Source organism: Stigmatopora nigra, chromosome 7 (genome assembly GCF_051989575.1).
Source record: "Stigmatopora nigra isolate UIUO_SnigA chromosome 7, RoL_Snig_1.1, whole genome shotgun sequence".
Classification (NCBI taxonomy): Eukaryota; Metazoa; Chordata; class Actinopteri; order Syngnathiformes; family Syngnathidae; genus Stigmatopora; species Stigmatopora nigra.
Window position 1 is genome coordinate 1,625,609 of NC_135514.1, and position 26,892 is coordinate 1,652,500.

Here is a 26,892-nt window from a genome sequence, read left to right on the forward strand (position 1 = left end):
TTCGCCACGTGCACGTCACGCATCCCCCTTTCTGAATAGTTGCGTTGCGTTCAACATGGCCGACGAGGAGGACTCGTCGTCGGACCCTGCCGCTGGTCCTCCGCCATGGAGCTCTCCGGCGGAGCGACCTCTCTCCGTGTCGTTCACCGAGAGCGTCCAGCCGGCCGTGGGCATGGTTAGCCAGCTGCTAAACCAGCCATCGTCGCTTAAGTTCGATAAAAACATCAAGCAGGCCTTCTACAACACCGGGGCGATGATCTTCGTGGCTATTTGCTGTGGGGCGACGGTAGTGGTCTACTTCATCCTGGAGGCTTTTCTCCGGCCGCTGCTCTGGGCGGTGTTGTGCGGCACCTTTCTCCACCCCTTCAAGCACTCCTTGGCCCGGCTCGGGCGATCTTGGCTCAGCGGTCTCCAGGACACCGGGACGCCCGTCTTGGTGGGCACTCTGCTGGTGCCCGTGTGGTGCGTCAACCACGCAGTGGACTTCGTGGGCCGGCAGGTGATGGACAAGCTTCCGCTGCTTTTGGGCATCGGAGCCGGGGCACCGTTGCTGTACGGGGTCTACGTGTCGTGGAGCATCGTCGGCATGCAGGTGATTCTTGGACAACTGTGGGGGATGATCGCGGCGATGCTCGACTGTTTTCACGCAGCGTGGGTGAGTGACACGCCCACATCTAGATTTACAAATACATAAACAAACAAACAAACACACTAACAAACATACAAAACCCTCATTCACTTCCATAGATGGCGATATGCATTCATTGATTTTCTGAACTTCTTATCCTCACAAGGTGTGCAGGGGGTGCTGAAGCCTATCCCTGCTAACTAGGTGGGGGACACCCTGGATCGGTGGATAGCCAATCGCAGGGCACAAGGGGACGGACAACCATGAAAGCTCACACTCATACCTAGGGCCAAGTTAGAGTGTTCAACCAGCCTCACCCTGCATGTTTTGGGGATGTGGGTGGGGGTGGGGGGGGGGGGGTGCCGTGTTTACCCGGAGTACCCGGAGAAAACCCATGCGAGCCCGGGGCGAACATGCAAAATCCACACAGTGAAGGTCGACCTGTGATCAAACCCACGACCCCAGAACTTTCAGGTGGACTTGCTAACCACTTTTTGTCTTTGTGTCTTTTCTTGTGTGGACACAGGTTTGCACCGTTGTCTTTGGCTACTTGCTGGCCGTCAGTTTTAAGTGGAGTCCATACACTGAAGGCTATCTAAGGTCCGCCTCCTTGCCCGTCTGGATGACACTACTTTTTTACATTGGTTAGTGGGAGAAACATGAGAAAGACCCATCTTATTTTCAGTACACTCCAAGCATTCATTCTGACCTTCTGTGTTCTACGCAATTGAGTATACAATGTGATTGAGGATAATAATGTCTTTGTCATAACATTTAAAAGTATATGTTTGATCCAGTGTCTTTGACTGGCTCATGGCGGGTTCCTTTATTCGTGGTGGTCTTGCTGCTGCTAATTGTGGGCTCCCAAGAAAAGCCTCCTGTTCCTGGTAGAGGTGAGACTTGATGAGGGGGCTTGGTGGGCATGTTGTGGTTATTGAGGCATACACATGCTGTGAAATATTCTTTGATTTAAAAACCCACTGTTTGGTAAGGAGCAAATGTAATAAATAATGTAAACATCATCATCATTAGTAGCCACAATAGCACCAGTGAAAAGGTACTGTGAATGCCCCTAGGAGTGAGCATGAATAGATTAAAGCCACGGGTGCACTTTCACTCACTGCGTAGAACAAAAGAAACATGCAATAAGCATATTTAAGCACTAGATTCTGTGTCCCGTGACTGATGCCGTGCAGGTTTGCCGCCAGCCACTAACCAGAGCAAACAACTATACTGTGATTTGATGACACTCCGGTCTTTCAACATGATCAGACACGCATTTTAAAGGCATACACTCTTAAAATCAAGCATATTTGGAAATGGAAGGCAAGACTGATGAACCAAAAACTTTGTTACTCTATAGTTAAATATAAAAAGAAAGTCCCTGTTTGGTTATTTGAAATTAAGATATTTGATCCCTTCAGTCACTGCTACAAAAAAAGTTAGTTGTCGTGAAGAAGACCAATCATTTTCAAATCACCATCAAATCACAATTCTAATCTGAATATGTGCACTAATCTTATGGATACATTTGAATCATAGTGACTAAATCACAACTGCAATAGATAGATTAAAACATCTAAAAAAGTCTTAATGATAGGCTGCATTGTGTTTTAAATTATTAACCTTTTTAGTTAAATGTGAGCTGATTAAACTATGAGAAGCCACTTACTAACCTACAGCTATTATTTTATTACATACTTTGGGGATTTGATTTCTGAAGTGATTTTGTGTGATATGAACTCTTTAGGGGAACTGACTGGGCAGGTGTTGTCATTTGCTGCTAACACTATTTACATGGCCATCTCCTGTGGCAGCCTGCAGTCCAAAACTGAGTCCAGTGAAGCATGTACATCAGGTGACATTTCATTTGTTAGCTTTATTAACGTTTATTAAACCAAGTTGTTGTGATTATGTAAGTAACTCATTTTAACTGGGAGCACTTGCCATCATTGAACGTGCATTCGATGAACCCTTTTTGATTATTTTCTTTTACGTTCCCATCAGAATGAAGTAAACTTTTTGTGTTTTCCAACTCTCCATAGTGACTTTAAATAGTCATTTGTCTCCTTACTCTTTACTGTGTGCTCTTGTTTGGTAGAAAAATACTGTGCATCCTGTACACACTTTGAAAATGAGTGTCCATTGAGTGGATGTAAAATTACATTCCAGTACGCCATTTCAGAAATATTCAATTCACCTCACTTCAAGTTTAACTGTTTATTTCAGTCAGCTTGTGAAAACATTTGATATATTTGGGCCACTTGCACTTTTTCCTTAATATATATCCTCTCCCCATTTAAGATGCCAAAGAGTCAGTGAAAAACTTTGCTGCAACATCGGGGTTCCGCCAGAGCTCAAGAAGAGTCCCATCTGGTCTCTTCCAGAAGAAGTCTTCCCACAAAGCCAGTGACATTTACTTCATCCTGCTGGCCTGGGCCATCGTCCTTGTCCAGATCTGGTTTAACTTGTGGGTTCTACAACTCTTGCCCATCCCAGTGGCTGGTAATATGCACTGTGTCATTCTCTATTGCAGTGTTTCCCAACCTTTTTTGAGCTGCTGCACACTTTTTGCATTGGAAATAACTCTCATGGGACACTACCATCTGAAAATCTTTTATTTACAACTATATGTCCCCCATATTAAAAATTGTCATTCTCATCCAAGAGAAAAATAAGCAACAAAATGGCAGTTTCACAATTAGATTAGAATCTTGTAATAGTATAATCTATAATTTAAAGTTCATTTCCCGCGGAATAGTGGTTGGGAAACACTGCTCTATTCTCCTTGTCATATGAATGGCTCACACCTGGTTTGATTTTTTTAGTGTGGGTCCTGAAGAAGCTGGTGGTCCATTTTGGCTTGAAGAGCTTTGCTGCAAGGACCCTGAGATCTTGGTGGGTGGTACTGGAGAAGTTCGGGCGTGAACGAGAAGCGGCTCTGCTCCCTGGTCCAATCAAAGGATTGGCTCAATTCTTGTTGCGGATTGACACAAAGGTAAGACTGGTGCTTGATAACAATATCCATATGTAGATATGACGTTGTTTGAAATCACATATGCAGGAATATTCTTTGCTCTAAAGATTTGACACACAGCATTTTACTCGTAGAATTTATTTGGGTTAACATATTCTTAGCCTAGTAGCATTTAGTAGATCATTTGAACATTTTAAAAAGCAGGAGAAATACAAAATATACACTTTTATTTAAATATACACATTTAAATATACATACATAAATATTTAAATATACATACAAGTAAACTGTGGATTTCATGTACATGACAAGCATACAGGTTGATGGAAGGACTAAACACAACCCAAATTTGACATGTTTTAAAATTTGTCATAGGATACAGAATAGGTTCTAGTAAAAGTGATACATTAGACCACAGGTTTCTAAACTGGCTCATTGCAGATTGGTGCCCAGTTTTAATTTGACCGCAGTGAATGATTAGAGAATTAGGCCCAAATTAGAAACTTGAGTTCAACCTATAGTGTCTTAGTCCAGGGATCAAAATCTGGCAACATGTTGAAAAAAAAAATGTAGAACACTAGAATTTCAGTATTTTTGTCTTACATCATTTGCTAATGCAATTAGGATCATGGTACATCCTCAAATAGTGGCTTTTAGCATGTGTTTATTTCAAGAAAAATGCAAGTAAACTTCAAAACAATGTGATTGAGTCATGGTGAACTCAGTGTTATGGTGATAGTTGAATATTGAACGGACGGGTTCAAATTAGGGAATTTTCTTCTCCCTGTTGTTTTCAAAAAAGAATGCAGTTCGTCTGAAAGTTATACTAATTATTCTTAGGTTAATTTTAGTATAATCACATGGAAAAGACACTTCTGGAAGAAAACTGTCTGAAAAGAGCTACTGTACATCTCTTATGTCACACGTGTCAAGTTTTCTCTTGCTGCTGTCCCGTAAGACCTTGTTGGTTTGTGTTTGTTCCATGTTTTATGACTAATTGGTTCCTGCATGGATTTAGGAGGCAACATCTTTTAGAGGTGAGCATTTTTCTTCAACACCTGCCAGGGCTTTATCAAGCTGAGGGCCACTATTTGATTGGGGGATTCAATTCTCGGTTGGCACTTGGAGCACTTCACATTTAAAAGTCAACACTCTACCAATAAGCCTATAATTAACTCCTTGCTTGCCACGTGTCACCTTGTGGTCTGCACCCAAATACGACAGGTGTTGTGTTGTCGTGACACACTGGGGTTTCTGTGCGGAATGCTGCAAAATTATTTCCAATAACAATTTCCCTCATGTCTCTTTGTCTCCTCTCCAAGCTGTGGCATTGGCTTAACAAGCAGGTAATGACTTGGTAATGAGCAAAGCCGTTAGCTGAGTGCAGTGTATGTGTGTCCAAGAACAAATGATGGTTAAAAAATCTATTATTTATTTGTTTCAAATGTGTGAATGAGAGAAAACACAAGCTTGAACTGGGTGAAGCTCATTCATCACCTCCCGTCGACATGTTTTTTTTTTTCTTCCCCCTTGAGTTCCCGCTTTTAGATTTTAGTTTGTCCTCATAGGAAACTGCAGCAGTAGGCGATCGTAACTGTCATTTTTTCTTCTTTTTAAACGACTGCTGCTGCATCTTCTCTGAGGGTTTGCTTGCTTACGCGTGTGTTTGTGGCTTATTTTGACTTATGTTGTTGCAGAAGAGGGCAGTATTTCTGCAGACATGCTTGTGCAGTTGTTAATTTTCTATAGAATATGCTCCCATCCTTCCTGAATGGGGTCAAAGGCAGGGTACACACTGGACTGGTTGCCAGTCAAAAAATTCATACATACATTGCACTATCAATTATTTATACATTGAAAACAAAATGTTGAAAAGTACATATTGGGCAGCAATTTTTTTCGTACTACCTGATCAGTGTCTGTGATCCATAGTTTACTGTCAAAAATCTTAGCGTACTTAACCCTTACCAGGTGAGAAGGTAGCGTGCCCCCCACAAATTATTTTCCACAATTTATTTTCCACCTGTGCAATTCTGACAATAATAAATGAATATTAATAAATGAAAATGACTTGCCATAACATGAATTGAAAATGAAATGAATGGAAAATATATCTAATATGGAATTGTTACAGTTATTCATATTCAGACGCTAGGCAGGCTTTCACAATTTTTGAACAAAAGTGTGACGTCAATAACGATTTTTGATGTGAGTTTAAAGCTTAAACTAAATAACACTAGGATATTGATATTTAATAATAGTGTGATGAAATTTATACCAAATATATTTACATCATTGCAACGATCTTTTTGGTCAATTATTTAGTTATACAAGCAAATGGTTAATGTTTAAAAACCTGCTAGACTTGACTTCTCTCACATCTCCATTTAAAAATACAATATGTATCTGTATGCTTGTGTGAGTGTTTCCATGGCTTTGCTATTTGCTTTTGCCCTTCAAAGAGATGTGAATTTAGGTTCTTTTTTCAACTGCAATCAAAATCATTTAGAAGCACACTGCTTTGTCCACAGATTTGAACTTTGTGTTTCTTGACTGCCTTCCTCACTTTTCCCCTTTGTGTCTTTTGTGCAGATGGTGGTGTGGTTGGAGCGCTCGCTGGATAAAATCATCAGTATCTTTATCATCATCCTTCTGGTCGCTGGGACCTTCCTCATGGGCCTGCTGCTCACAGCCATGGTATGTGTTTCATGTAAATAGTATATATATATATATATATATATTTTTTTGAAGTATGTTTCTTCACAATGTTTCACCAAATCTAATTGCAGGTTCATCATGAAAGCGCGCACATCATTGACGTCACAAGTAATCTCATCAATGAGACCGTTTCCAACCACCCAGAATGGGCAAAGTATGTTCTTTTAGATTATAAATAATTTGATGCATTAGTGACATTCATCTGTCTTGATGGTTCCCCCAGTTTGCTCCCAGAAACTCGGGTGGTCCAGAAAGCTTTGAATTCCGCCGCCACCAATGTCTACGAGCACGGGAGAGAATGGATAACTCAAAAAGTTGGTATTTCACTCCAAATCAACTACAATGATCCATGGTATTTTCTTAAATGCAATTGTGTTTTGTCTGCAGCTTCACAAGATTTTAGGGGACAAGGTGAACCACACAGATGTGATTGAGAAGCAGGTGCTAGAGCTTTGGGACCGACTTTACCACTCGTGGTTTGTCAAGGTAACATCAGGCACTTTCATGGTGAGAATTTGCTTTATTGAAAACACAGCCATATTTGTTCACAGAACGTGACCCATTCTGGGCGACCCCGCAGTCCCAAGTTGCCAATTCAGAGAACAAACAGCTGGTTAGTGGATATGCTGGACTGGAAGGATATTGCCTCTTTTCTCCAGGAGAATATTGAGACTCTGTGGTCTGTAAGTGTTGTCTAATTCTTTCATTGCTTGTGAAAGAAAAAGGTTTTGAAAGGAACTCTCTCTACTGGTAGATCGTGGAGTCTCTGTGGGTGGTGATGAGCAGAAACATTGGCCTCCTTATCTCCACGACCACCACACTCCTCACTGTGTTGTTCCACAGTGGCACAGCTCTGCTCAACTTTGTCCTTAGCCTGGTATGAAAACTAGTAAACTCATACATTATCTTGTGTTTTTGCACAAATCCATTCATGTTTCATCTCAAGGTGATCTTCTTGACCACCCTGTTTTACCTGCTGAGCTCAAGTGGGGAGTACTACAAGCCTGTCAAGTGGGTCATCAGTCTGACCCCTCTCTCACAACCTGGGCCATCTTCAAACATCATAGGCCAGTCTGTGGAGGAGGCCATCAGGTAGGGATCAGAAAGTCTTCTACTGTATTTTATTTGTTGTTTGTGATGCTCACTTGGTTCACCATGTTGACAAAATTGCTTTCACAATAATCAGAGCCAATAGGAAGAGGTTTAGTGCAATATAATCCAATGTTGAAGTTTTCATTTTACCTAACTTCGGTGACATTTTATGGGTTTTTTTGTACATGAGTTGACATTAGATTAGAACTTTATTTCTTCCTGTATTTGGGAAATTTCCTTGGTTGCAGTAGCAAGACAGACACAAGACACAGAAGACATTGTAGACCTAGGTATAAAACTGGAGCCACACACAGAAAGTCCACAAGGTGGAGATCCCTCCCAGTCAAAATGAATCGGACGTTGAGTGCCGTCAGTGGCAGCCAGTGAGTTGATAGACAGATTCTAGTAGAAGCTTTCACGAGCCTATTTTCCAACAGATCGGGATTGGATGTTTAATGCTTTTATCTTGACATATACTGAGGTGCTTGATGTAGAAACCTAAACTGCATTTTGACAAATGTATTGTGCGTTTTTGTACAGAGGCGTGTTTGATGCCTCTCTCAAGATGGCAGCCTTCTATGGCTTGTACACTTGGCTGACTCACACCATCTTTGGCATAAATGTGGTCTTCATTCCGTCAGGTGAGTCTCAAGCCAAGAGCTGCTCGTTCTTGTTGTTTCTATTCATCTTTGCCAATATTCATTTTCATTCCCAATAGCTTTGGCTGCCATCTTGGGTGCCGTTCCCTTTCTGGGTACATACTGGGCCGCAGTGCCTGCCGTTTGCGACTTGTGGCTGGCGCAGGGCGAAGGCGTCAAGGCCATACTGCTGCTTGTCTTCCACTTGTTGCCAACCTACTTTGTGGACACCGCTATCTACTCGGACATATCTGGGTGTGTATCTCGAACATTCTTAATTGAAGGCTGCTAAAACAACTGAGTTGAATAATCATTCGGTCAAGAAAAACACGTTGTGGCATAAATGCAGTCATTCAACAAGCAATTTAATAGCTTTGATGTGTGCTTGTTTTCAGTGGAGGCCACCCTTATCTGACGGGATTGGCAGTGGCAGGCGGCGCTTACTATCTGGGTCTGGAAGGCGCTATCATCGGACCCATCCTGCTGTGCATCCTGGTAGTGGCGGCAAACATCTACAGCGCCATGCTGATGAGCCCCAACTCCACGGCCCCTACGCCCATCCAGGCAGGCTGGCCTCAGCCCGGCAACAGGTCGCCACAGCAACCTGGACGCATAGAAAAATAAAGTCTGGCACATTTTTCGACATATCATGTTTGTTCTCTCTCTCCAGGCCTTTCTCGGAGTCAACCCCTTCAATTTTGAAGAAGAGCAGTGAGTGATAATGCACTGGCGGGACATGGCCCGTGACTCCTTCCTGAGCAGGTTAACTATACATCCATCGATTAGTGGGTGAGGTGATTTTCTTTTTGAAACTTTTGCACATAAAACTCACAGTAATGCACGACAATTTATTTCCAAAGATATCAAAAATGAATGCTTCTGTGTCAACTTAAGGTTGCCTAAGACCACATTTGGTCCAGAATCCGTGTTCATTCATTAATTTTCCAAATCACTTATCCTCACAATGGGCGCGAGTCTAGATTTTAAGTATTGGAATTTATTAGTTGAACGTTTTGGATTCTTTCAATGACAAAAAAATATTTACTCTCATGAAAGTAAACTTTTGAGTGTGAAAGACGCCCTATGAATAACAAAAAAAAAAGACCAAAAATAATGAAAACTAAAGCTTCCAGAATTGGATTCGTTAGGACATAAAGCAAGGTATATGCAATCAAATGTTTTAAAATTTTTAAAATGCTGCTCTACTTATGAAACAAATTCTGGAATCAATTAATTTTGCAAGTAGAGGTACCACTGTATTTGTATTATTTTATCGTTTATACTCCACCAAGATGAAACATTTGCACGTTATTTCCCAAAGTTATTTCCCATGCAGGTAATGCAGTATTTGCACATTAGGTTGGCTTTAATGCAAATAAAACCAACTGCTATACACAAACATGTCACTATTTAATGGTTATCAAAGGAGCAGGAAGGAACTTGTTTGTGCTGGGCAGTTGGGAAATACTCTGATGTTTACAAATATGTTTTCTTTCTCCTTTGACAATGCTAGAGAGCAAACTCTGTTTTGGGAGTGTTTTTTTTTTAACATATTTGTCAAGGCCCATCTATTTGTAACGCTCATACTATTTCATATTTTTGATATATGGACCATTATGCTACAATCTACTCCATTTTAGTGGCAATCACTGGTAAGCAGCTATAAAACCACCCTTGTAAAATGGATTTTGCGCACACTGCTTTTCAGTGTTTTGCACGCCAAAGATAACTTTTTTTGGTACATTTTCATTATACCAGCACTTTTATTACCGTTAATGCAAACATGAAGCGTGGAGGGTCATTTGTTATTTTGGATTGTTGGTGTGCATTATATATTTTTTGGTCAAACAACTATATGCACTGCCAAATAAACACCACCTTTTATGTAGATGTGTTCTGATCAAATGTTATGGTTAACAAGGTATACATATACATACACATACATATATTCAAATGCTTTATGTATTTACGTGTCCAGCACTTACGTCTATTCACACAATTATTATTTTTTTATCTTTTATTTGAACAAAACTATTTTATATAGCCTCTAATAAGTTAGTGTGTGAGTGAGTGAGGCGTACGGATACGCCATCACTTTCACAAACTGATTGGCTAATGATAGAGTGTACCAGCCAGAGCTACCAAACTGTATATGTAGCGAGCTGCACAAGTAAATAGTATGTTATTCTGTTGATTTAATAGCGATTTTGTCACCCCACAATGGCCAAAGGAGGAGAAGAAGTGGATATGGTTGCAGATTTGCTGTCAAAGCCATTTTCAAGACGGACTTTTCAAAAAAAGCTGGACATCCATAAGAAGGGTCCGAAGCAAGATAACCTGTCACAACTGCAAACAGACATTTTCAGCCTTAAATGGAATAAAAACGTACTATTCTAGAAGTACGACAGGACAAGCTCGACTTTAACCATTAGCTTCGATGGCGATAGAAAAGAAGAAGAAAGGAGGATGAATTTTATGTACAAATAAAAATGATTTTTGGTGAATAATTGTGGCTATGTTTGACTACATCCAGTTAAGCCAATGAAGGTTTCTCCAGTATATTCAACAATACATTTGAAGCTTTTCCAAAACTCATTGTTACTGCTACCCGTGCATCTTTCTCCAATCTTAAATGTATCCCTACTTTCATGTGGCGCATGCTCTGCCTCCAATTGGAATTACTTTACAGTGCCTCTATTTTATCAAAAATTTCAAATTATTTTGGGTTAAGGATCTTACCTTTACAAGGGTGTGAATGTTCTGGGCCTGCAGGGAGAGCTGCATCTTGAAGTAGTAATTAACTGCCAAGTAGTAAAACATTGTATTAAAAACACTTTTAGGCCATAAATAAAAGCACATGATATTTGAATAATGACTATAGCATACCTGTCAACCTCTGCTGTTAACTGCCCTTATAAATGATTATGATTCCCAGTACAACCCCCCCCCCCCCCCAAAAAAAAAAAAAAAAAAAAGCAAAAACACTGTATGACGCATGTTTACTCGCGGTATTCTTCCGTCATCTTCTAAACATAGACTGGTTGGGAGGGAAAAGCACCTCTTCGGAGCGCGATAAGCAACTCCCCATCTTTTCCACTTTTAATGCGACGGGACAATATGGGCGTGGTTACGCCCACATTGTCGACTTAGCGGAGTTAATTAAGTGCATGTGCAGGAACTTTTCCTTTTGGAACGCTTTCCTTCCCACGCTGATGATAGTGGACGTGCACGCCAACGAGGTGAGTCGAGCAATTCACTGGCCTAACTGCGTTTTTATTACGCGATCGGGAGATTTTTCAGCAATTAGTTGAGCCCAAGACGCCAACAAATCTCTTAGTTTAATGCCAAGTTTAACACACCATTGACAATTTAAGTATGGGCTTCTTTTCTCGACCGGCTTTGTGCCACATGTTACTAGTCAGCATTAGTGTTAGCGTCAAGATTTGACTTTAAAAAGCATGTCCCCCGTTTTCTCTCCATTATTGAATCGTGTAGCAAGACTTTACGTTTAATCAAACAATGCAAGAAATCAACCGACGGTTTCCTTGGTAAGTGTTCACTCTAGTCTAGAATGACATCCAGGGGCACGACTTAGTTCCTGTTGTTTTGTATGTAATCGTTTTCATTCTGAATGCTAAACACCCGTTCCCGATTTGTAAGTGTTCTGTTTTTACCAAAAAATCACGTATACAAAATTTAAGCCAACTTTCTCCCAGCTGACTGGTGTCAAAGTAGCGGCCCCGGGGCCAAATCTGGCCCACCGTGTCATTTTGTGCGGCCCGAGAAAGTCAAACATGAGTGCTGACTTTCTGTTAGGATCAAATTTAAATGAAGATTATACATGTATATTATTACCTCATCTTCCCCCATTTTTAATTAATAATTGTATTTTTTAATCCATTTTGTTTTCTTTTGAAATGAAAAACAAATTATCACAAGATATTTTCCCTCATGAGGAAAAAAAGCTCAAACATTTGTTTTAGATCTATACAAAAAATGAATATTTAGGGCTTTTGATGCAGTTTTTATTAAATTAAATTTTTATTAAACTTTTTGTAATTGGTTGGCAACTGCCCAAATGCCTTGGTTATTTCAAGTTAAAACTACTTCCCATTAAAAAAAAAAACACTAAGCCGACCTGTTGAATCTCCAGGCTGTATATATGCTAACTTGTGCATTGTGTGTGCAATTTTTCTCTGTTTAGCAACAAGATGCAGCTTTCTGTGTGTCTAGATCACTCTTGAGGTACCAGAAGGGGAGGCTGGGACTAATCGAGGTAAAACCTACCCCCACAAAAAAAAGTTGAATCTCCAGTCTTTATATATTCTATTTTTTGCTATTTTTCTTGGACACAACAGGCCTGAGGTATCTTGGTTGCCCACTTGAAGATGTCTCTCTTGCATCATATGGAGTCTCTGAAAATCCAAATTCAATAAAAGCCTAAATCATGATATTTCACTGGCCATTCATTTCCAGTGTTTTGACTAGATCTTTAAGGTAAGAAAGTTGTCATTTAATGTTGGAGCAAGAATTCTAAGTGTAAATCCCCCCCCCCCCCAGTTTTTTTTCTAAAAGTTTATCCCCACTGCTTTTTTCAAATTTTATTTTCCAAGTAGTTACCCTCCAAATCTTTTCAAAGATTTATCTTCTAAATATATTTCCCCATTTGTTTTTAATTTTATTTTCTAAATGTTTATCCCCATGCATTTTGAAGATTTGTTTTCTAAGTGTTTGTACCCATTTTTTCTAATTTTATTTTCTAAGTGTTAACCCCCTTGTTTTTTTCTAATTGTATTTTCCAAGTAGTTAACTTTCAGATTTATCTTCTAAATGTATATTCCCATTTGTTTTTAATTTTATTTTCTAAATGTTTATCCACCCCATTTTTTCTGATTTTATTTTCTAAGTGTTTATCTCCCCTTTTTCTCTACTTTTATTTTCTAAGTGTTTTGCTGTTTTATTCTACAAATGTTTCCCTAAGAATGATGAAGTTCCAATGTTTACTTGTAAATAAAAAATTAACTCCAATCATGACTTGCATTTTTTGTTAGATAAACACCAACATGTATACATTTCAAAGCTTTTATTTTGAAAAATTTGAAAAAGATTAAGTAATTCCTCTTGTCACCAGGTGGAAATCTGGAAACAGGATATCAGCTTTTATTTTGAAAAAGTTCATAGACTGGTTCCCGTTGGTGCTCCAGCATCGTAAAAAATGAAATCTTCTCCACCCCCAGGTGGAGTTCTGTAAACCTGAAAAAGGGGGTTAGTACACAAAGTTAAATAAAAAACCATTGAGACGGGCTCACCTTTTATTTTTAAAAACTTCATAGATGGGGTCCCTGAGACTATCTGTTCATAGGCAGAAACCAGGTCCCCTCTGGTGGATTCTGAAAAACAAAACAAAAAAGTGTCAGTACACAGAGTTAAATAAAAAAACATCAGGAAGAGCTCACCTTTTATTTTGAAAAACGTGGGGTGCCTGAGCACAGGCATTATACCTAGTCTCCCCTGGGTGGAATTCTGAAAAATAAAAAAACATTCACAAGGTCTTACCTTTTATTTTGAAAAAACTCATATGCTCAGGCAGAACAAATCTGAGTTTTTTAGAAAAGGCAAGACCTTGGAAATGTTTTTTTTAATTTAACTCTATGTATTGACCCCCCTTTTTTGTTGTTCAGAATTCCAGCCAAGGGGAGCAGGTTTCCTGCCTATGATAGGCTCAGGCAGGGTGGATTCTGGAAAACAAAAAAGGGGGTCAATACAGTTAAATGAAAAAAAAACCCATCAAAATTTGACAACTACCTCCTACATTTAGCTTTTTTTTCTATAAAACATCAAAAGGCAATATTAGACAGTCTGCAGTAGAGACTAAAAAACAATCATCTGTTTTTCTCCATGAAAATATATCAGGATCTTGATCATGTGATGGGAAAGTTGAAAACACTGGACAGGGGCCTACAAGGTTAAAATAAATCCTACTTCTGCCTCAAGTTTTCAGCCAATTATTTCAAATCCATTCATTCTTAAAAAAATAAATATACAAAGAGCTTCCATTTGTCTTGTTATGTTTAAATGAGTCAAAAATGACACCTGCACTATTGTTGAATAAATCTGTTTTGTCAAAACCACATTTAAAACTAATATGAAAAAGGTCCAAGCCCTGAGGTCTTTAAAAAAGTTAAGGGGCTCAAAGTTTATAATTTATTTATGTTCAGTTCCACTACATGGCAGATTTTTTTTTGTAAGTTCAGAAAGATGTGCAAAGCCACATGGAAGCTACTCCTTCACTTGCCACCACAGTATTTTTTTTAAACTTACTTCAATAGGGATGAGCCTACTTTACAGTTTATCATTTATCACAGCCATGTCTGGTCTACATTAACCGCGATAATCGAGGGATTACTGTTTATTTCTTACACATCCACTAATGACGTGTGGGTGACTTATCCACAGTTTTGTTATTTAAAAAAAAAATGTATTATGATGAAAATCGAGCCAATTGCGCAAAGCCCTGAACACTGAACGCTGGCGTTTAAATACTACACGGATAGAGAAAATCAGAACTATTTAAAAATGACTCACTTTGTTATGGCGTCGACAAGCTGCTCCTTTCTGGTCATTTTGGCCACATTCTTGATGTTTCCCAGCAGTCTGTGCTCGATGAGGGACTGAAACACACAAAGGAATGATTTCGTTTTAAACAGAGAGCGATCGGTAACGCAATGTAGCCAATTTGTTTGCAAACATTTTGCTGTCTGCACACACGTGGGGCTACATCACGTCAACGAATCACTCTTAAGACGAGAACTGGGGCTTCGAAATCCCCAAAACGACAACGTACCAAATGTGTAGCATCGTCCTGTGAGAAGTTTGGCAAGATTTCGTCGGCAAATCGTCAATTTTGAGCTGCTCTGCAGTGCAAGCACGCACGCACACCCGTCTTCTTTCCGGGGTCATCAGCTGTTTTGGCGTTTGACGTCGGCTATTTGAACTCCGGCCTCGGCCACGCCTATTAAAAAAGGACACATAAAAAATATTTTTTTTTCATAATAAAGTGCATTAGTCAGTATATATTTGTGTGGAGGGGGTGTAAATGCTTTTTGGTTGGACTTTAATACTTAAAAGAAAAATACATTGTTTTCATAATAACGTGCATTGGTCAATGGGTGGGGCGAGGCTGTAAATACGTGCTGATTGGGCTGTCATATTTCAAAAAATACATTGTATTCATCATAACGTCCGTGGGGGAAGCTGTAAATACTTTTTGGTTGGGCTTTAATCCTTTAAAATGCAGTAGTATTGCACACTATGGACATTGTGCTGACATGCACTTTGGTGTTTGTTTTTTAATTCTAGACATTTAAATGATACTTCATACCTGTCAACCTCTGCCGATAACTGCCCTTATAAATGATTATGATTCCCCGTACAAACCCCCTCAAAAAACGTACAAACACCGCACGACGCATGTTTACTCGCGGTAACTCATTTCTTACTATGTGGCTCCTCCATGCTTGCTTCCACGATATTTACTCTATGTATATCTACGCATGTCATCCTTTATCGATATTGCCGTACGCACCGCTGAAAAAATACATACGATTGAGGATATTTTTTGCTGGTATACCGTGACAATAGTAACGATCGATGACAGCAGCGTCGTTGGCTACCAGCCTACGAGACTATCTGGATTTTAGCCAAAACGGTCTTGTTGAGATCAGTTTTCATAAATATTGGCAATTAAGATGATCAGACGTGGGTGGGTGTTAGGGTGTCATACATACGGCCCGCGGGCCGGATCCGGCCCATCTGGTGGTTAGGCACGGCCCGGGGAAGAAAGCTGCATTGTATAAAAAATGAATTTTCTTTAAAATGTGTAGTTCTTGTATTCTCCGATAGGGGCCGCAGTGTTTTAGTACATGCAGACAACATGAATTGACATTTATTCATGTTCTTATGTTATTCTCTTGTTCATAATATATTCTTCATAATGTAAAAGGGTATTTTGATAATTTACTAATTATTTGCACTAATTATTAGTATTAGTGACTAATACAAAGAAATAAAGTGGGCTTATTGTTAGTTCTGTGTAATTTTGCAATGAGTTTACTGGTCCGGCCCGCTTGATCTCAAATTAAACTGTATTCGGCCCGCAGACCAAAGGGAGTTTGACCCCCCTGTGTTAAGTGCACATTTTTCCATTGTGTTTGGCCCACAAATAGGTATGTCGGTCTCATCTTCATCATGAGAAGCTGAAATGTAACAAATTTAACATTAGAGATCAAAAAGCGTGAATGGAAAACCGATATTCAATCATCGATTTTACCTTTGCTAAATGTCTGGAAGCATGAGTCTGCAAACATTTACAGGTACACCTGTGAGTGTGTGTTCAAGTCATTTTGACATCAGATCGCTTCCAGTCCTTACCAGTTGAAATATGACTGAACCCCTATCGTCAACAGGCCTTTTCGACATGACTTTCCCTCTGTCACTAAATACATCACATACTCTGTGACCTGGGCTGGCAGTGAATGAAAACTTCTGAATAGATTTCCATCGTTGCCAAAGGGGTTCAATTGGTACCACAAAAAAAAAAGTCACATGTATGATGAGTGTCCTTGACAGGACGTGTAAATGCCCTCACTTTTATTCTCTATATTTGGATGCATTCACTGTGGAAAAAGTTGTTCATCGGCACTTTTCAGGACAATCTAAACAACACAACAAAATGCTCTCTGAGCCACTTCAGTCTTTTCTTCAACCAATGCTAAGATGATGTTTACTGTGTGTGTGTAAACACTGTTACTGAGTTGGGAGTCATTCATTCAGTTCCTACTTCCTAATTACTAGATGGTGATTTACTGAATATATGTATACATAGTGGACTGGATGTATAGTCTGCTGAAAATGATTTTGAACTCAAGTCTCTGTGTTTGAGTTTTTAGTCGCCTTAAGGCCCAGGAGAAGCAAAGCAACCCCAGACCATCACAGTAAACCATTTTTTTCGTATTTTTTTCTGAAGAATAAACTATATTATGGCGTGGTACAAATTTTGCCCCACAAAATGAAAATCCCAACCTCTTGATTACAGACCAGGGAAGGAGTGAATAGTTTTCAACACATTGTGTATAAACTCCAAAGACATGACTTGTAGATATGGTAAAAAAAAACACAATATTGGCATTAGTGCCAAACTAAACTGGGATATGAAGTAAAAGCAGAGTTAAATATGACGATGTGAGATATGCAAGCAACTTGTTGTGCCTGAATAAACCAGCGGCATATTTTGAATGAAAAAAAAAAAAAAACAACAACAAAAAAATGAAGTTACAGGCTGGAACACACTAAATAATTCACGTTTCAGGTTTGTCACACTCGGTTTGCATTAGAGGAGGGTTTCCAAAAATGATTTTCATGACATCCACCAATAGTCAGAGAAATGTAACCCTTTCTGTTATCATAATCAAGTCATACAGATGTATTTTTTAGCGTCTGAATATGGCAACATGTGATGATTAGCACGTTTGTACAAGTTTTGAACTCAAGCAAATCTTCAGAGAAGACGGTTGGCTTTTTAACAGAAGTCTAACAACAAGCATTTAAGGAAACCCCACTTTAACGTAAGACCCAAATGTCCTAAAGGTTCAGTCAAACTATGCGCGTAATAGGCAGTGAGAAGTTTCATGTTAAACAGGACGAACAAGAGACAACCATGTAAAAACAGGACATAGAAAAGGCATGATATCACAAATGTCTTCTCAACATGACGTTTGGGTCCCCTGCCCCAAAAATGTCATCATTCCTTTCGAGTCCGCAGGCTGTAAAGACGAGGAGAGAACACTAGAGGGAGACACGCTGTAAGGAGGCACACAATGGAAAACAAGCCTCCTTCATATGAATTCATTGTAGACGATTCATGAGAGAATTAAATTAAAAAAGGAGCAAACATTCAGTCAAACACACACACACACGCACACTTACTCACAAACAAATTAAGTGCACCCACTCCGTAATAAGAGGCAGTCAGTAAACATTACATGATGATGCGACATGTGGGCATCCGTCACTCGCCGAGAGCACGTGGCATTTCCCGGCAGGGAGTCTTTAGCTCAGCTCTGTTTTCGCCCTGAGGACACGACACGGCGTCCCGTGGTCGTACCGTCCGAGGCGTCCTTTTCTCACTTCCGCTCGGAGGCCTTGTATAATTCTATTTTTGTTATTTCTTTGTCAACAAAGGGTCCTCCCATTGTGCGTGTGCGCCATCAGAAGACCTCCGGTAGCGTGACGTTGCGGAGCAGCCATTGCTGCGAGCGCGAGTGCGTGCAGTCTCTGACGCTGGGGACCTGACTGTCCTCCTCGCTGGCCTTGTCCAAACACTGGTTACTATTGACATGGATTAGGCTCAGCTTCTGCACAACACACATGATAAGACTTTGGAGTTTGTATAGTCATGGGTAATGTATTTTACATCCCTGACTAAAAACAACATCACTGCTAATATAGTTCCTCACGTAGCTTTGTGATGAAATGTGCCAGATATGGGAAGTTTTGGATTTTGAAAATGTTCCCCAAGGAAACTAAAAAGAATAATGTAGCAAAGTTTTGAAATAATGATATCTAGACTGAATATTTTCAGTTGCCAACTGTCCCATGTGGGTGATCTAGTTCAACACACAAATACGGAATATAGCCAATTGGTAATAACATTTCCCCACTAATGACTCCGTCAGTATATGAAATGAAATACAATTCAAAAATGTAATCAGTCAAGTGTATTATTATAATGAACTTTGCTTTTGTAGAACCTGGAATTTCTCAAGCGCTTGAGTGACAAAGACAAATTCTGTCGGAGATTAGCGAGCAGTAAAGGAAAACCTTTGTGAACAATTGACTTCTTTATCACTTGTGGAAAAAAATATTGGTCTTTGGGGTCTTATGTATGAAAACTAAAAGCAAATCCATTTTAATTTTAACCACTGTCAGTAGGTTATACAGCAGTGCCCCGACATACGAGAAATTTGAGATACGAGTAAAATTTTGAGCAGTTATTTATCAAATTTTGATATACAAGCATACAGTAGCCATGAGAGGCTGCTAATAAGAACATCATGGGAACTGTCTTTTTGGTCGCAACTCCCTTGTGTAATATCTCTACGAGCACTGGGCGGAGCGTTGCATTTTTTCAGTGTTTTTTCCCCTCGTTAGTACTACTTTTAAATCAAAATTTAAAATAAATTAGTCTCAAGTTGAGTGTAAGGTTAGGTTAAATTTATTTTTGAGTGTGTCTGCATCGTAATCCAAGTTTATTTAAATTTGTTTATTATGTTACAAGTGCGTTGCCCTGCAAAAAGAGCCCCCACTCTTCCCGCCCTCTGATCTGGATAAAGTAATTTTTTTAAAATCAGGATACAAACGACCTTTAACGGATATCAATCAAACAAAAGCCTCTAGCCAGGTCCCAAAGGAAAATGTTTTACTCACCACAGGGTCGTACTCCCACAGCTGGTTGCCTTTGAGGTGGTGACACTTGAGCATCATGACGGGTCCATTTAATTTGGACACGTCCAGACACAAGTCGTCTGTTCTGATCTCCTTATTGGCTGTGTAAGAGAACACCTGCAGGGAAGGAGGAAAAAAAAAATACTGTTATGTCTTCAGCGGGTGACGGACTCTTGGTCACTTCACAGTTAAGAGTTATGACAATTTTTGTGACTGGTGTGGTTTTACCTGGTTCCCTCCCATACCATGGCAGTTGAAAATGCCAACCTTCTCGTTCTCTTTGCGTGCCATGTTGTCCAAACATTGGTTGGTTTCCACATTTCGGATCTTAAGATGAAAAGGCACACAAATACAAGTTATTGATTTGAATTGAATGCTTTTTACTGCCATTATAAGATTTAAACTTAACACATTTACAAGTATTTTTGTGATGTGTGTGTGTGTGTATATACCTCTCCCAATGAGTAATAATGGCGGGGAATCTGGGAGTCAGGATAGACATTTTCTAAGTACCAACTAAAAGGTTTACATTGAAGCTTTTGTCTGAGACTTGTGCGAGTTGTGATGTCACCGTAGTCCACTTTGGTTACACCTGAAGACAAAAATACACACATGACTTGACTTCGTGGGTAGACTAAGTGCACAGTACAGCGACTTCAAAGACCTTTTTTAATAACACCTCAAAGACGTTTTAACTGTGAAGGTTTTTGGTAGGTTCAAATGCTGGAACAGTTTTGCTCTGCCATGGGGGAGTTTGAAATACTCTGTGTGGTTGTTTATATTGTGGTTTTAATTTAAAAATGCATGAGGAAAGAAACGGGTTTAAGAACAGGCATACATACATAATACAACAGAAACATGATTCAGTCATTGGCTACCATTGAGGGGGAAATATGTCCAATTCATTTAGCAGGGTTCCCAATACAAATGGAATCGATGCCTATCAGTGAGTAAAACACAACATTTTATGTTCAATTAATTACTTTGTTATTGTTACGTCAATACACTTACACTTGTATTATTTATCAAATATATTTAATGTATTATGTATCATATATATTTAATGTTTTATGTGTCATATATATTTAATGTATCAGGTATCATATATATTTAACCATGCATGTTTTCGTGATTTGGGAGGAAACCGGCGTACCGAAAGAAAACCCAACCAAGCCAGGGGAGAACATGGAAACTTCCAACAGGAAGGTCCGGACCTGGAATCGAACACTCGATTTCAGAACTGTGGAGCCGACCCATTAACCTTAATAACTACTGTTTCGTTTTTAGTCGTAGCATAGGCAGCTAAATGCCAATACGTCTCTTATGGTGCCCAAAGTTATTTTTTTAAATGACATAACAGAATTCCTGCCCCAAACACTGTCTCCAATCTGGCTATTTACCAAAGCTAGTGCACACTTGCATGGTGCTACGTCTTTACATCATTCTCCCAAAAGTTTGCAGCGGTTTTCAATATTTTATTCCCTTAAACATGGAATAGGTTGGAAGAACTGTGTTGCATTTTAGTGCCAAATTGGAAGGATGAATGTGAAAATCTTCACTTTTATCAGGCGAATGGGGGAGCTTGATGTGGCTTTCAGCAATCAAGCAGGAAAACTTTGTTCTATATGACAGCTGTCTTGTCCATTTTCTATCAGGCATGAGATTGTTTTGCAAAACTTGTCATTTTTGTCCTTCCCCAAGGTTAATGGCCAGTTTTCCAAGTGGTGTTTATTGAGTTATACAAAGCAAAACGTTCCACATATTTTATGAATACTGCCAGAAAGTACTTATAGGCAGGCGTTACGCTTTTGTATGCTATTTTTAGAGTTTGGTAATTATTCATAGTATTACAGGAGTTATTGTGTTTAAGAAATTACATAGTTTATGCTGTTATGTCCTAATGCTTGAGTCAGATCTTGTTAAGCAATGAATGAACCATTTTGCCTGACTAAAATCTGATACAGCTATTTTGGTTTATTGTGATTTTATCATTATTTGCAAACATTCCTCCTTTGTTATTTGTGTTGTTTGACCTTGGCAGGCTCAGAACACGACTAACCATCCCAAAAAGAAGCAATTCCCCTGTGGAATAGTTTTTTATGGTTAGATTAGACAAGATTTTCTGTTTAACATTGCAAGTATCAACATAACAAATATTTATAAGATAATTGCATGTGTATTCCAACTTTGGGACTTGACAGCCAACAAAACAAAATGCCCTTCAAACTTACTGCAACAAACAATTGAACAATTTAGCTAGATTTTGGCAATATACAGCTCCTGATGCATGGCTGTTAATTAACCTCAGCTATATTGCTATAATATTACTATTGCCAATATTTCCGAGCACTGGTAGGATAAATGTGTGTATACTTTGAATTTTAAAAGTATTTTTTTCAACAATCTGAATTTTTCTATCTTCCGAAATGCAATTACAGAAATTATACAATCATCTTAGTAGTGCCAATTAGCCAATTTGTATCGCACAATACCCTTTCGCATGAATTACACTTGCCCGAAGTAAGAATTTTACTTTTTTTGAATAGCACAGGCTGCTTTGAGGTAACGATTATTCTGAAAAATATGCATACTGGAAATATTTCCACGTTTTGACAGCACATTAAATGCCAATTCTGGTCACGTCATCAACTTAAGACGGGCTGACACGAGGGATGGTCTATGAACTTGACATAAGCGCTGAACTACACCGGTTTTGGCGGATCTATCACTAGAAATATTTGAAATATCAGGTGACAAAAACAAGTAGAAAATGTAAAACCAGGGACTCAGAGTAACCACCTCAAATGACTTTTTGCTTGCTGTTGTCAAAAGTTCCACAATTGCACAATTCTGACTCGAGGAGGATGCTAATTTCAGAGGAAAAAAATATTTCAAATTTGGAATTTCTCCATCTTTTAATGTGTGTGTGCTGCCTGTTTCAGGAAAAGGATCATTTCTTTTTGGGTTTCTCAACAACCACTTCTATGTGCGGATGAGAAGGGAGTGTTTTGTTAATTGCAGCACCTCACCGTGAAATTACTCACTGCCCTAGTCCCGCTCTATTGGGCCATCATAGTGTTATCACACTGTCACCAGGTTAATGGCTAGACCACACCTGCCACACGCACGTATGCACACACACACCCCGTGCTTACCGGGTGAGATGATGTAGAAGAAGTTCTTAAATTCGTCCATCCACACTTCTGCCAAGCGTCTGTTGTTTTTGTTGATGATCTGTCCCGTTCCTCCGGGGAACGTGTAGGGCGTGGCCTTTCTGAACACATGACCCACATGCGAGCAAGTGACGATCTCCAGAGTTCCCCCGCACTGCCAGATCTGGAAGGAACACAAAGTAGAAAGTCAGTTGTGAACGTGCCATAAAGATAAATGACCACTTTGCCCCCCCCCCCCCCCCGGATGAGTGTCACACAACTTTGGGTGTGTCCACTCACTCGAAAAGAGATTTCCAGATTTTCTCCACCCCAGATGTCCATGCCTGCGTCATACGTGCCGATCTCCTGGAAATAATCTCTGTCGATGGAGAACAAGCCTCCTGCCATGGTGGGAGTCCTGGGAGAGAACGCAAGAGTTTGGAGTTGACAATTTTTTTCCAAAATCACACACTAGGAGGACTGCTTCACAGGGTGGGTTCCGTTTCCATGCACTTATAGTGCAGTTATGCACTGTGATTGACTAGTAACCGGTCCAGGGTGTAGTCTGCCAGTACTTTTTGCAAAAAAAGTCTTTTGGAAATAGCTATAACTCTCCTGAATGGGCTCAGCAGAGTGAAGAATAGATGGGTGGATAATAGACAAATCATCCCCACATTTTATAAGTCGTCTTTCTTCCTTGCTCTGCTGTGACAGTCGTGTCTGCATTTAATAGTGACAAAGGCTCGCTTCATATTGCTAAAAATAACTTCTTCCTCTCTTGGGGCAGTGGTTTACTTTATTTTGATGTTCAGGTTCACGTAAATAACAGACATTGTGTTAAATAAAAAACGAAAAAGGTAGAAGGGTGCTGGTATTTAGCTTGAATGAGACAATAATAAGGGGATCAGGTGTTGCGGGAGGACATGATTTTATGGAACAAATTACTCCTAAAGTCAAACAGGCCAAGAAAACGCTTCAAATTCAGATTATATTAAGAAATGTATAAATGTGTTTGCATATCTTTTATGGCTGCAATCATGAAAAACAAATTAAAATGATAAAAAAATGGGACTGGTAACCAATAATTTCATCCTGATTTGATCATAAAATGTGTATTTATAAAGTAATTTCATGTGATTATAAATTTGTGTTTTGGTAATACTACATTTGATTTATAAGAGCAAGGTTTGATTTTATGGAAAATATGTATCGTAAATATGAATCTAAATATGTGACTGTCTCTTTATGACAGGGGTCAGGAACATTATTGACAGAGAGAGCCATAAACAAGTGGTAAATTATTAAAAATGTATAGCCAAATGTTTTTTTAGGTCTTTCATTACTGCCATTTGTCAGTCTCTTTACTCAGCAAAGGACTTAATGCCTAAATTAGAAGTCTAAATACAAGGTTCAACAACCCATAACAGAAGATTTGTTCATTTATTCTTTTTAGCCTATCACAGTAGTCACTTCCATAATTCCAAAAATGCATACACACATCTGAGGTTTGTATCTCGCTTGCCGTGCAATGGCTCCTGGATGCACGTGCCAGTAATACCATTTGAGTCATACTAATTCTTTAATCATGCATAAGCTCATGATAATGTTTCTATTATACACTCCATTATCGAGCTCAGCATGCCAAAGGACTGAAACGCAATTTTCTCTAAGCAATTGTTCTTACAAAGATAGTCAGAAATGTCCTCCCCTGACCATGAAAGCCAAATTTTGCAGGGACTACGGCATGAAACAGAAGGTTTGATAAACAAGTGAAATGTGGTGGGATGGGTTGTTACATAAGTCCTTATAATATGCGTGTGAACTTGAGTAATGGAGTCAAGTCACTTTGAACATGAGTAGGGAGGTTGAAGTAGACAAAGTCCTTTGAAGGCAGGCTTATAAAAATTCACAGAGGAAGAAAAATCAAGACTAAGTTCCAACTTTTAAACTTTCCATGTTTTATCTTACATTGAGATGATTTTATGAAGATGAGTGGTGTTATGTTCAACATGTTCAAAATGTGGTTAGTGAAATCCAAACGGCCACAGGACGCACCCGTGCATATTTAAGGAAACTAAAGCTGCCATATCACGTACCGGACAGGAAGTGTGCGGTCTCCTTTGCGGCGGTCCATTTCTCTTTGCGGCACTGGGTACCATCGGAAGTTGAGCTTCCAATTGAAGCCCCCGTACGTCATGTCAGAACCCGCCATGTACTCAAAAGTGTCATCACTGATCACGTCGATGATGGGGCATACCACTGTTTTCCTAGCACACAAACATTTGTCTTTGAAAAAATGCCAACATCGTCAAACTACAGCTTGTTAGGCCTCTGCAAAAATCTTGCGTGCCCTTTTTGCGAGATTGTAAACACGCCATGAGCAATTAGTCATCTACTTAATTTAAAAGGCAAACGCCTTCCAGTTTAGTGCTCGAGTGTGTACACTTCTTACTTGTCTTGTTTGATACGAGTGAGCAGCGGCTCCAGCCAGCCTGTCGTGCATTCACAATGAGCATCCAGAAAGGTTATAACCTACAAAAAGCAAATGGTTTAGAACAAAACAGATTCTCCGTTTTGGCTCTCTTGCCGTGAAGTGTGCCCATCAGCACACAAAGTTCACTAACCTGGCCTGTAGAGATGGACGCACCCTTAAGCCGCGCTCGTATGAGTCCCGACCTCTGATCCATCCTCACCACTCGCACGGGAACTTCCAGCCTTCGGACATACTGCTCCAACGGCCGTTTTAAAAAATCTAGCACAAACACAAGAAGAAAAGATGAAAATATTTTCAGCCTGCTCATAGGTCCACTGTAGCACTCCATATGGAAATACAGTGGTACTTCTACATACGAACAGCTCCACCTACGAGCAGCTCGAGATACGAGGAAGATTTCGAGCAAATAATGATCTCTAGATACGATAAAAAATTCGAGATGCGAGAAAGCCAGGTGGCCAAGACGTGAGAGGCTGTTAATCATTGTAGCGTCTTTTTTGCCACATCTCTTTCGTGTATAACAGATATCTACGAGCACTGAACGGTTTCACATGCGATTCTCCTATACATAGACCAGATGCACAACGCGCATGCGCAGGCAAAAAGAGGGCTTTTTAGGTAATGAAGTATACTCATACCGATAGCCAATGGCACCCTTTCTCAGAATAAAACTTCATTACCCACAATCAAAACGTGGGTAGTTTGAGCTGTTGCATTTTTTCCCCGGGGTAAAATGTTATCCTCCCATGGTGGGCTGGTTGAACATTGGGAATTTTCTAGAAAGCATTCGGATCAGATTCCCGAGCCACCTCTTCTGGCTCATCTCAATGGAAAAGAGCAGTTTCGTGACTCTGACCACATTTCTCGCCCTCTCTCTAAAAGGACACCCCGTGGAGCTCTTTTCGGACACTTGTATTAGAGATCTTGTTCTTTCAGTCAGCACTTGACCAGAGATGAGGGTATGAATGTAAATGGACCGTTTAATCCCTCTTCAACATGACTGATACGCAGCCTACGCTGCTGCAGACGCCGCATCAATCCGCCTTTTCATCTCACACTCAATTTCTCCCTCACTTTTGAACAAGATATACGAGATACTTGAACCATAAAAAAGAAATATTTTTACAGCAGAATTTCAGTACAAAAAGATTTATGTGAGTCTTCATAATTGATTTCTAAATTTGACAAGATTTGATGTAATTAGCCTGGTAAAAATAGTGACAGTGGGATTTTAAACTATGCAGAAAATTGATGGATAGTTACTGTCAGCAATGATTTTTTTGCTACAAATATTAAAAAGCGACCACTATAATTAAAAAAACGTCTTTTAATTCTTAAACTCTCTAATTAAAAAAAAACTACATGTACTTATATAGTTTAGACTAAAAGGATCTATGGGAGTCTTTATAATTGATTTCTGAATTTGACAAGATTTAATGTAATTAGTCTGTTAAAAATTCAATGACAGCAGGATTTTAAACTATGCAGAAAATTGATGGACAGTTAGTATCAGCTTTTATTTTTTTTGATTGAAATATTTAAAACCTCCCACAACAATTAAAAAAAATCTTTTAATTCTTAAGCGCTCTAATTCTTTAAAAAAGTATATGAACTTATGTAGCTCAGACGGCATCACAAATGTAACAAAATGAGAAAGGGTAGATTCTAAATTTCTTGTAAACTGTTTGAAA

The 26,892-nt window shown here is 39.4% G+C and overlaps 2 protein-coding genes and 2 long non-coding RNA genes across 8 annotated transcripts in view; 2 read left to right on the top strand and 2 right to left on the bottom strand.

The window, feature by feature from the left end:
• The first annotated feature begins 33 nt into the window (after nt 1–33).
• tmem245 (transmembrane protein 245) lies at nt 34–10,560 on the top strand. 4 transcript variants are annotated; one of them, XR_013326863.1, is made up of 19 exons: nt 34–655; nt 1,155–1,272; nt 1,426–1,521; nt 2,379–2,486; nt 2,933–3,133; nt 3,457–3,626; nt 4,928–4,951; nt 6,198–6,302; nt 6,395–6,477; nt 6,547–6,637; nt 6,711–6,809; nt 6,875–7,006; nt 7,078–7,200; nt 7,270–7,415; nt 7,956–8,056; nt 8,134–8,308; nt 8,449–8,643; nt 8,724–8,842; nt 10,256–10,560. XR_013326863.1 is itself a non-coding variant. In XM_077720669.1 (18 exons), the coding sequence occupies exons 1-18, from the start codon at nt 56–58 to the stop codon at nt 8,770–8,772; spliced, it is 2,616 nt and encodes an 871-aa protein (XP_077576795.1). In that variant the 5' UTR covers nt 34–55; the 3' UTR covers nt 8,773–9,827. The 4 variants fall into 4 exon arrangements, 2 of the variants coding, with proteins under 2 accessions (XP_077576795.1, XP_077576796.1); XR_013326864.1 differs by having other exon boundaries at nt 10,284–10,560; XM_077720669.1 differs by lacking the exon at nt 10,256–10,560 and having other exon boundaries at nt 8,724–9,827.
• Nucleotides 8,398–11,000, bottom strand: LOC144199194 (uncharacterized). Its single transcript, XR_013326865.1, has 3 exons — nt 10,940–11,000; nt 10,793–10,854; nt 8,398–8,657 (listed from the first exon to the last, which is right to left on the bottom strand). It is a non-coding gene; the product is annotated as an uncharacterized LOC144199194 (long non-coding RNA).
• A 1,236-nt stretch (nt 11,001–12,236) lies between these two features.
• Nucleotides 12,237–12,506, top strand: LOC144199922 (uncharacterized). Its single transcript, XR_013327008.1, has 2 exons — nt 12,237–12,329; nt 12,412–12,506. It is a non-coding gene; the product is annotated as an uncharacterized LOC144199922 (long non-coding RNA).
• Nucleotides 12,507–16,660: 4,154 nt separating this feature from the next.
• Nucleotides 16,661–26,892, bottom strand: part of galnt1 (UDP-N-acetyl-alpha-D-galactosamine:polypeptide N-acetylgalactosaminyltransferase 1) — a 32,488-nt gene continuing 22,256 nt past the window's right edge. For both annotated transcript variants that reach the window (XM_077720778.1, XM_077720777.1), the window contains 9 exons: nt 25,332–25,459; nt 25,160–25,239; nt 24,804–24,974; nt 23,008–23,125; nt 22,711–22,891; nt 20,008–20,147; nt 19,784–19,882; nt 19,538–19,672; nt 16,661–18,465 (listed from right to left, as the gene is read on the bottom strand). In XM_077720778.1, the coding sequence (XP_077576904.1) occupies nt 18,319–18,465; nt 19,538–19,672; nt 19,784–19,882; nt 20,008–20,147; nt 22,711–22,891; nt 23,008–23,125; nt 24,804–24,974; nt 25,160–25,239; nt 25,332–25,459 (1,199 nt within the window). In that variant the 3' untranslated portion in view covers nt 16,661–18,318. The remainder of the gene's footprint in view (nt 18,466–19,537; nt 19,673–19,783; nt 19,883–20,007; nt 20,148–22,710; nt 22,892–23,007; nt 23,126–24,803; nt 24,975–25,159; nt 25,240–25,331; nt 25,460–26,892) is intronic.

What these genes read in the sequence shown, in the direction of transcription:
- tmem245 (XM_077720669.1), top strand. Translation starts at nt 56, where the DNA reads ATGGCCGACGAGGAGGACTCGTCGTCGGACCCTGCCGCTGGTCCTCCG. An exon ending in ACTGTTTTCACGCAGCGTGG is followed by an intron (nt 656 to 1,154) that starts GTGAGTGACACG and finishes GTGTGGACACAG; the next exon opens with GTTTGCACCGTTGTCTTTGG. An exon ending in CAGTGAAGCATGTACATCAG is followed by an intron (nt 2,487 to 2,932) that starts GTGACATTTCAT and finishes TCCCCATTTAAG; the next exon opens with ATGCCAAAGAGTCAGTGAAA.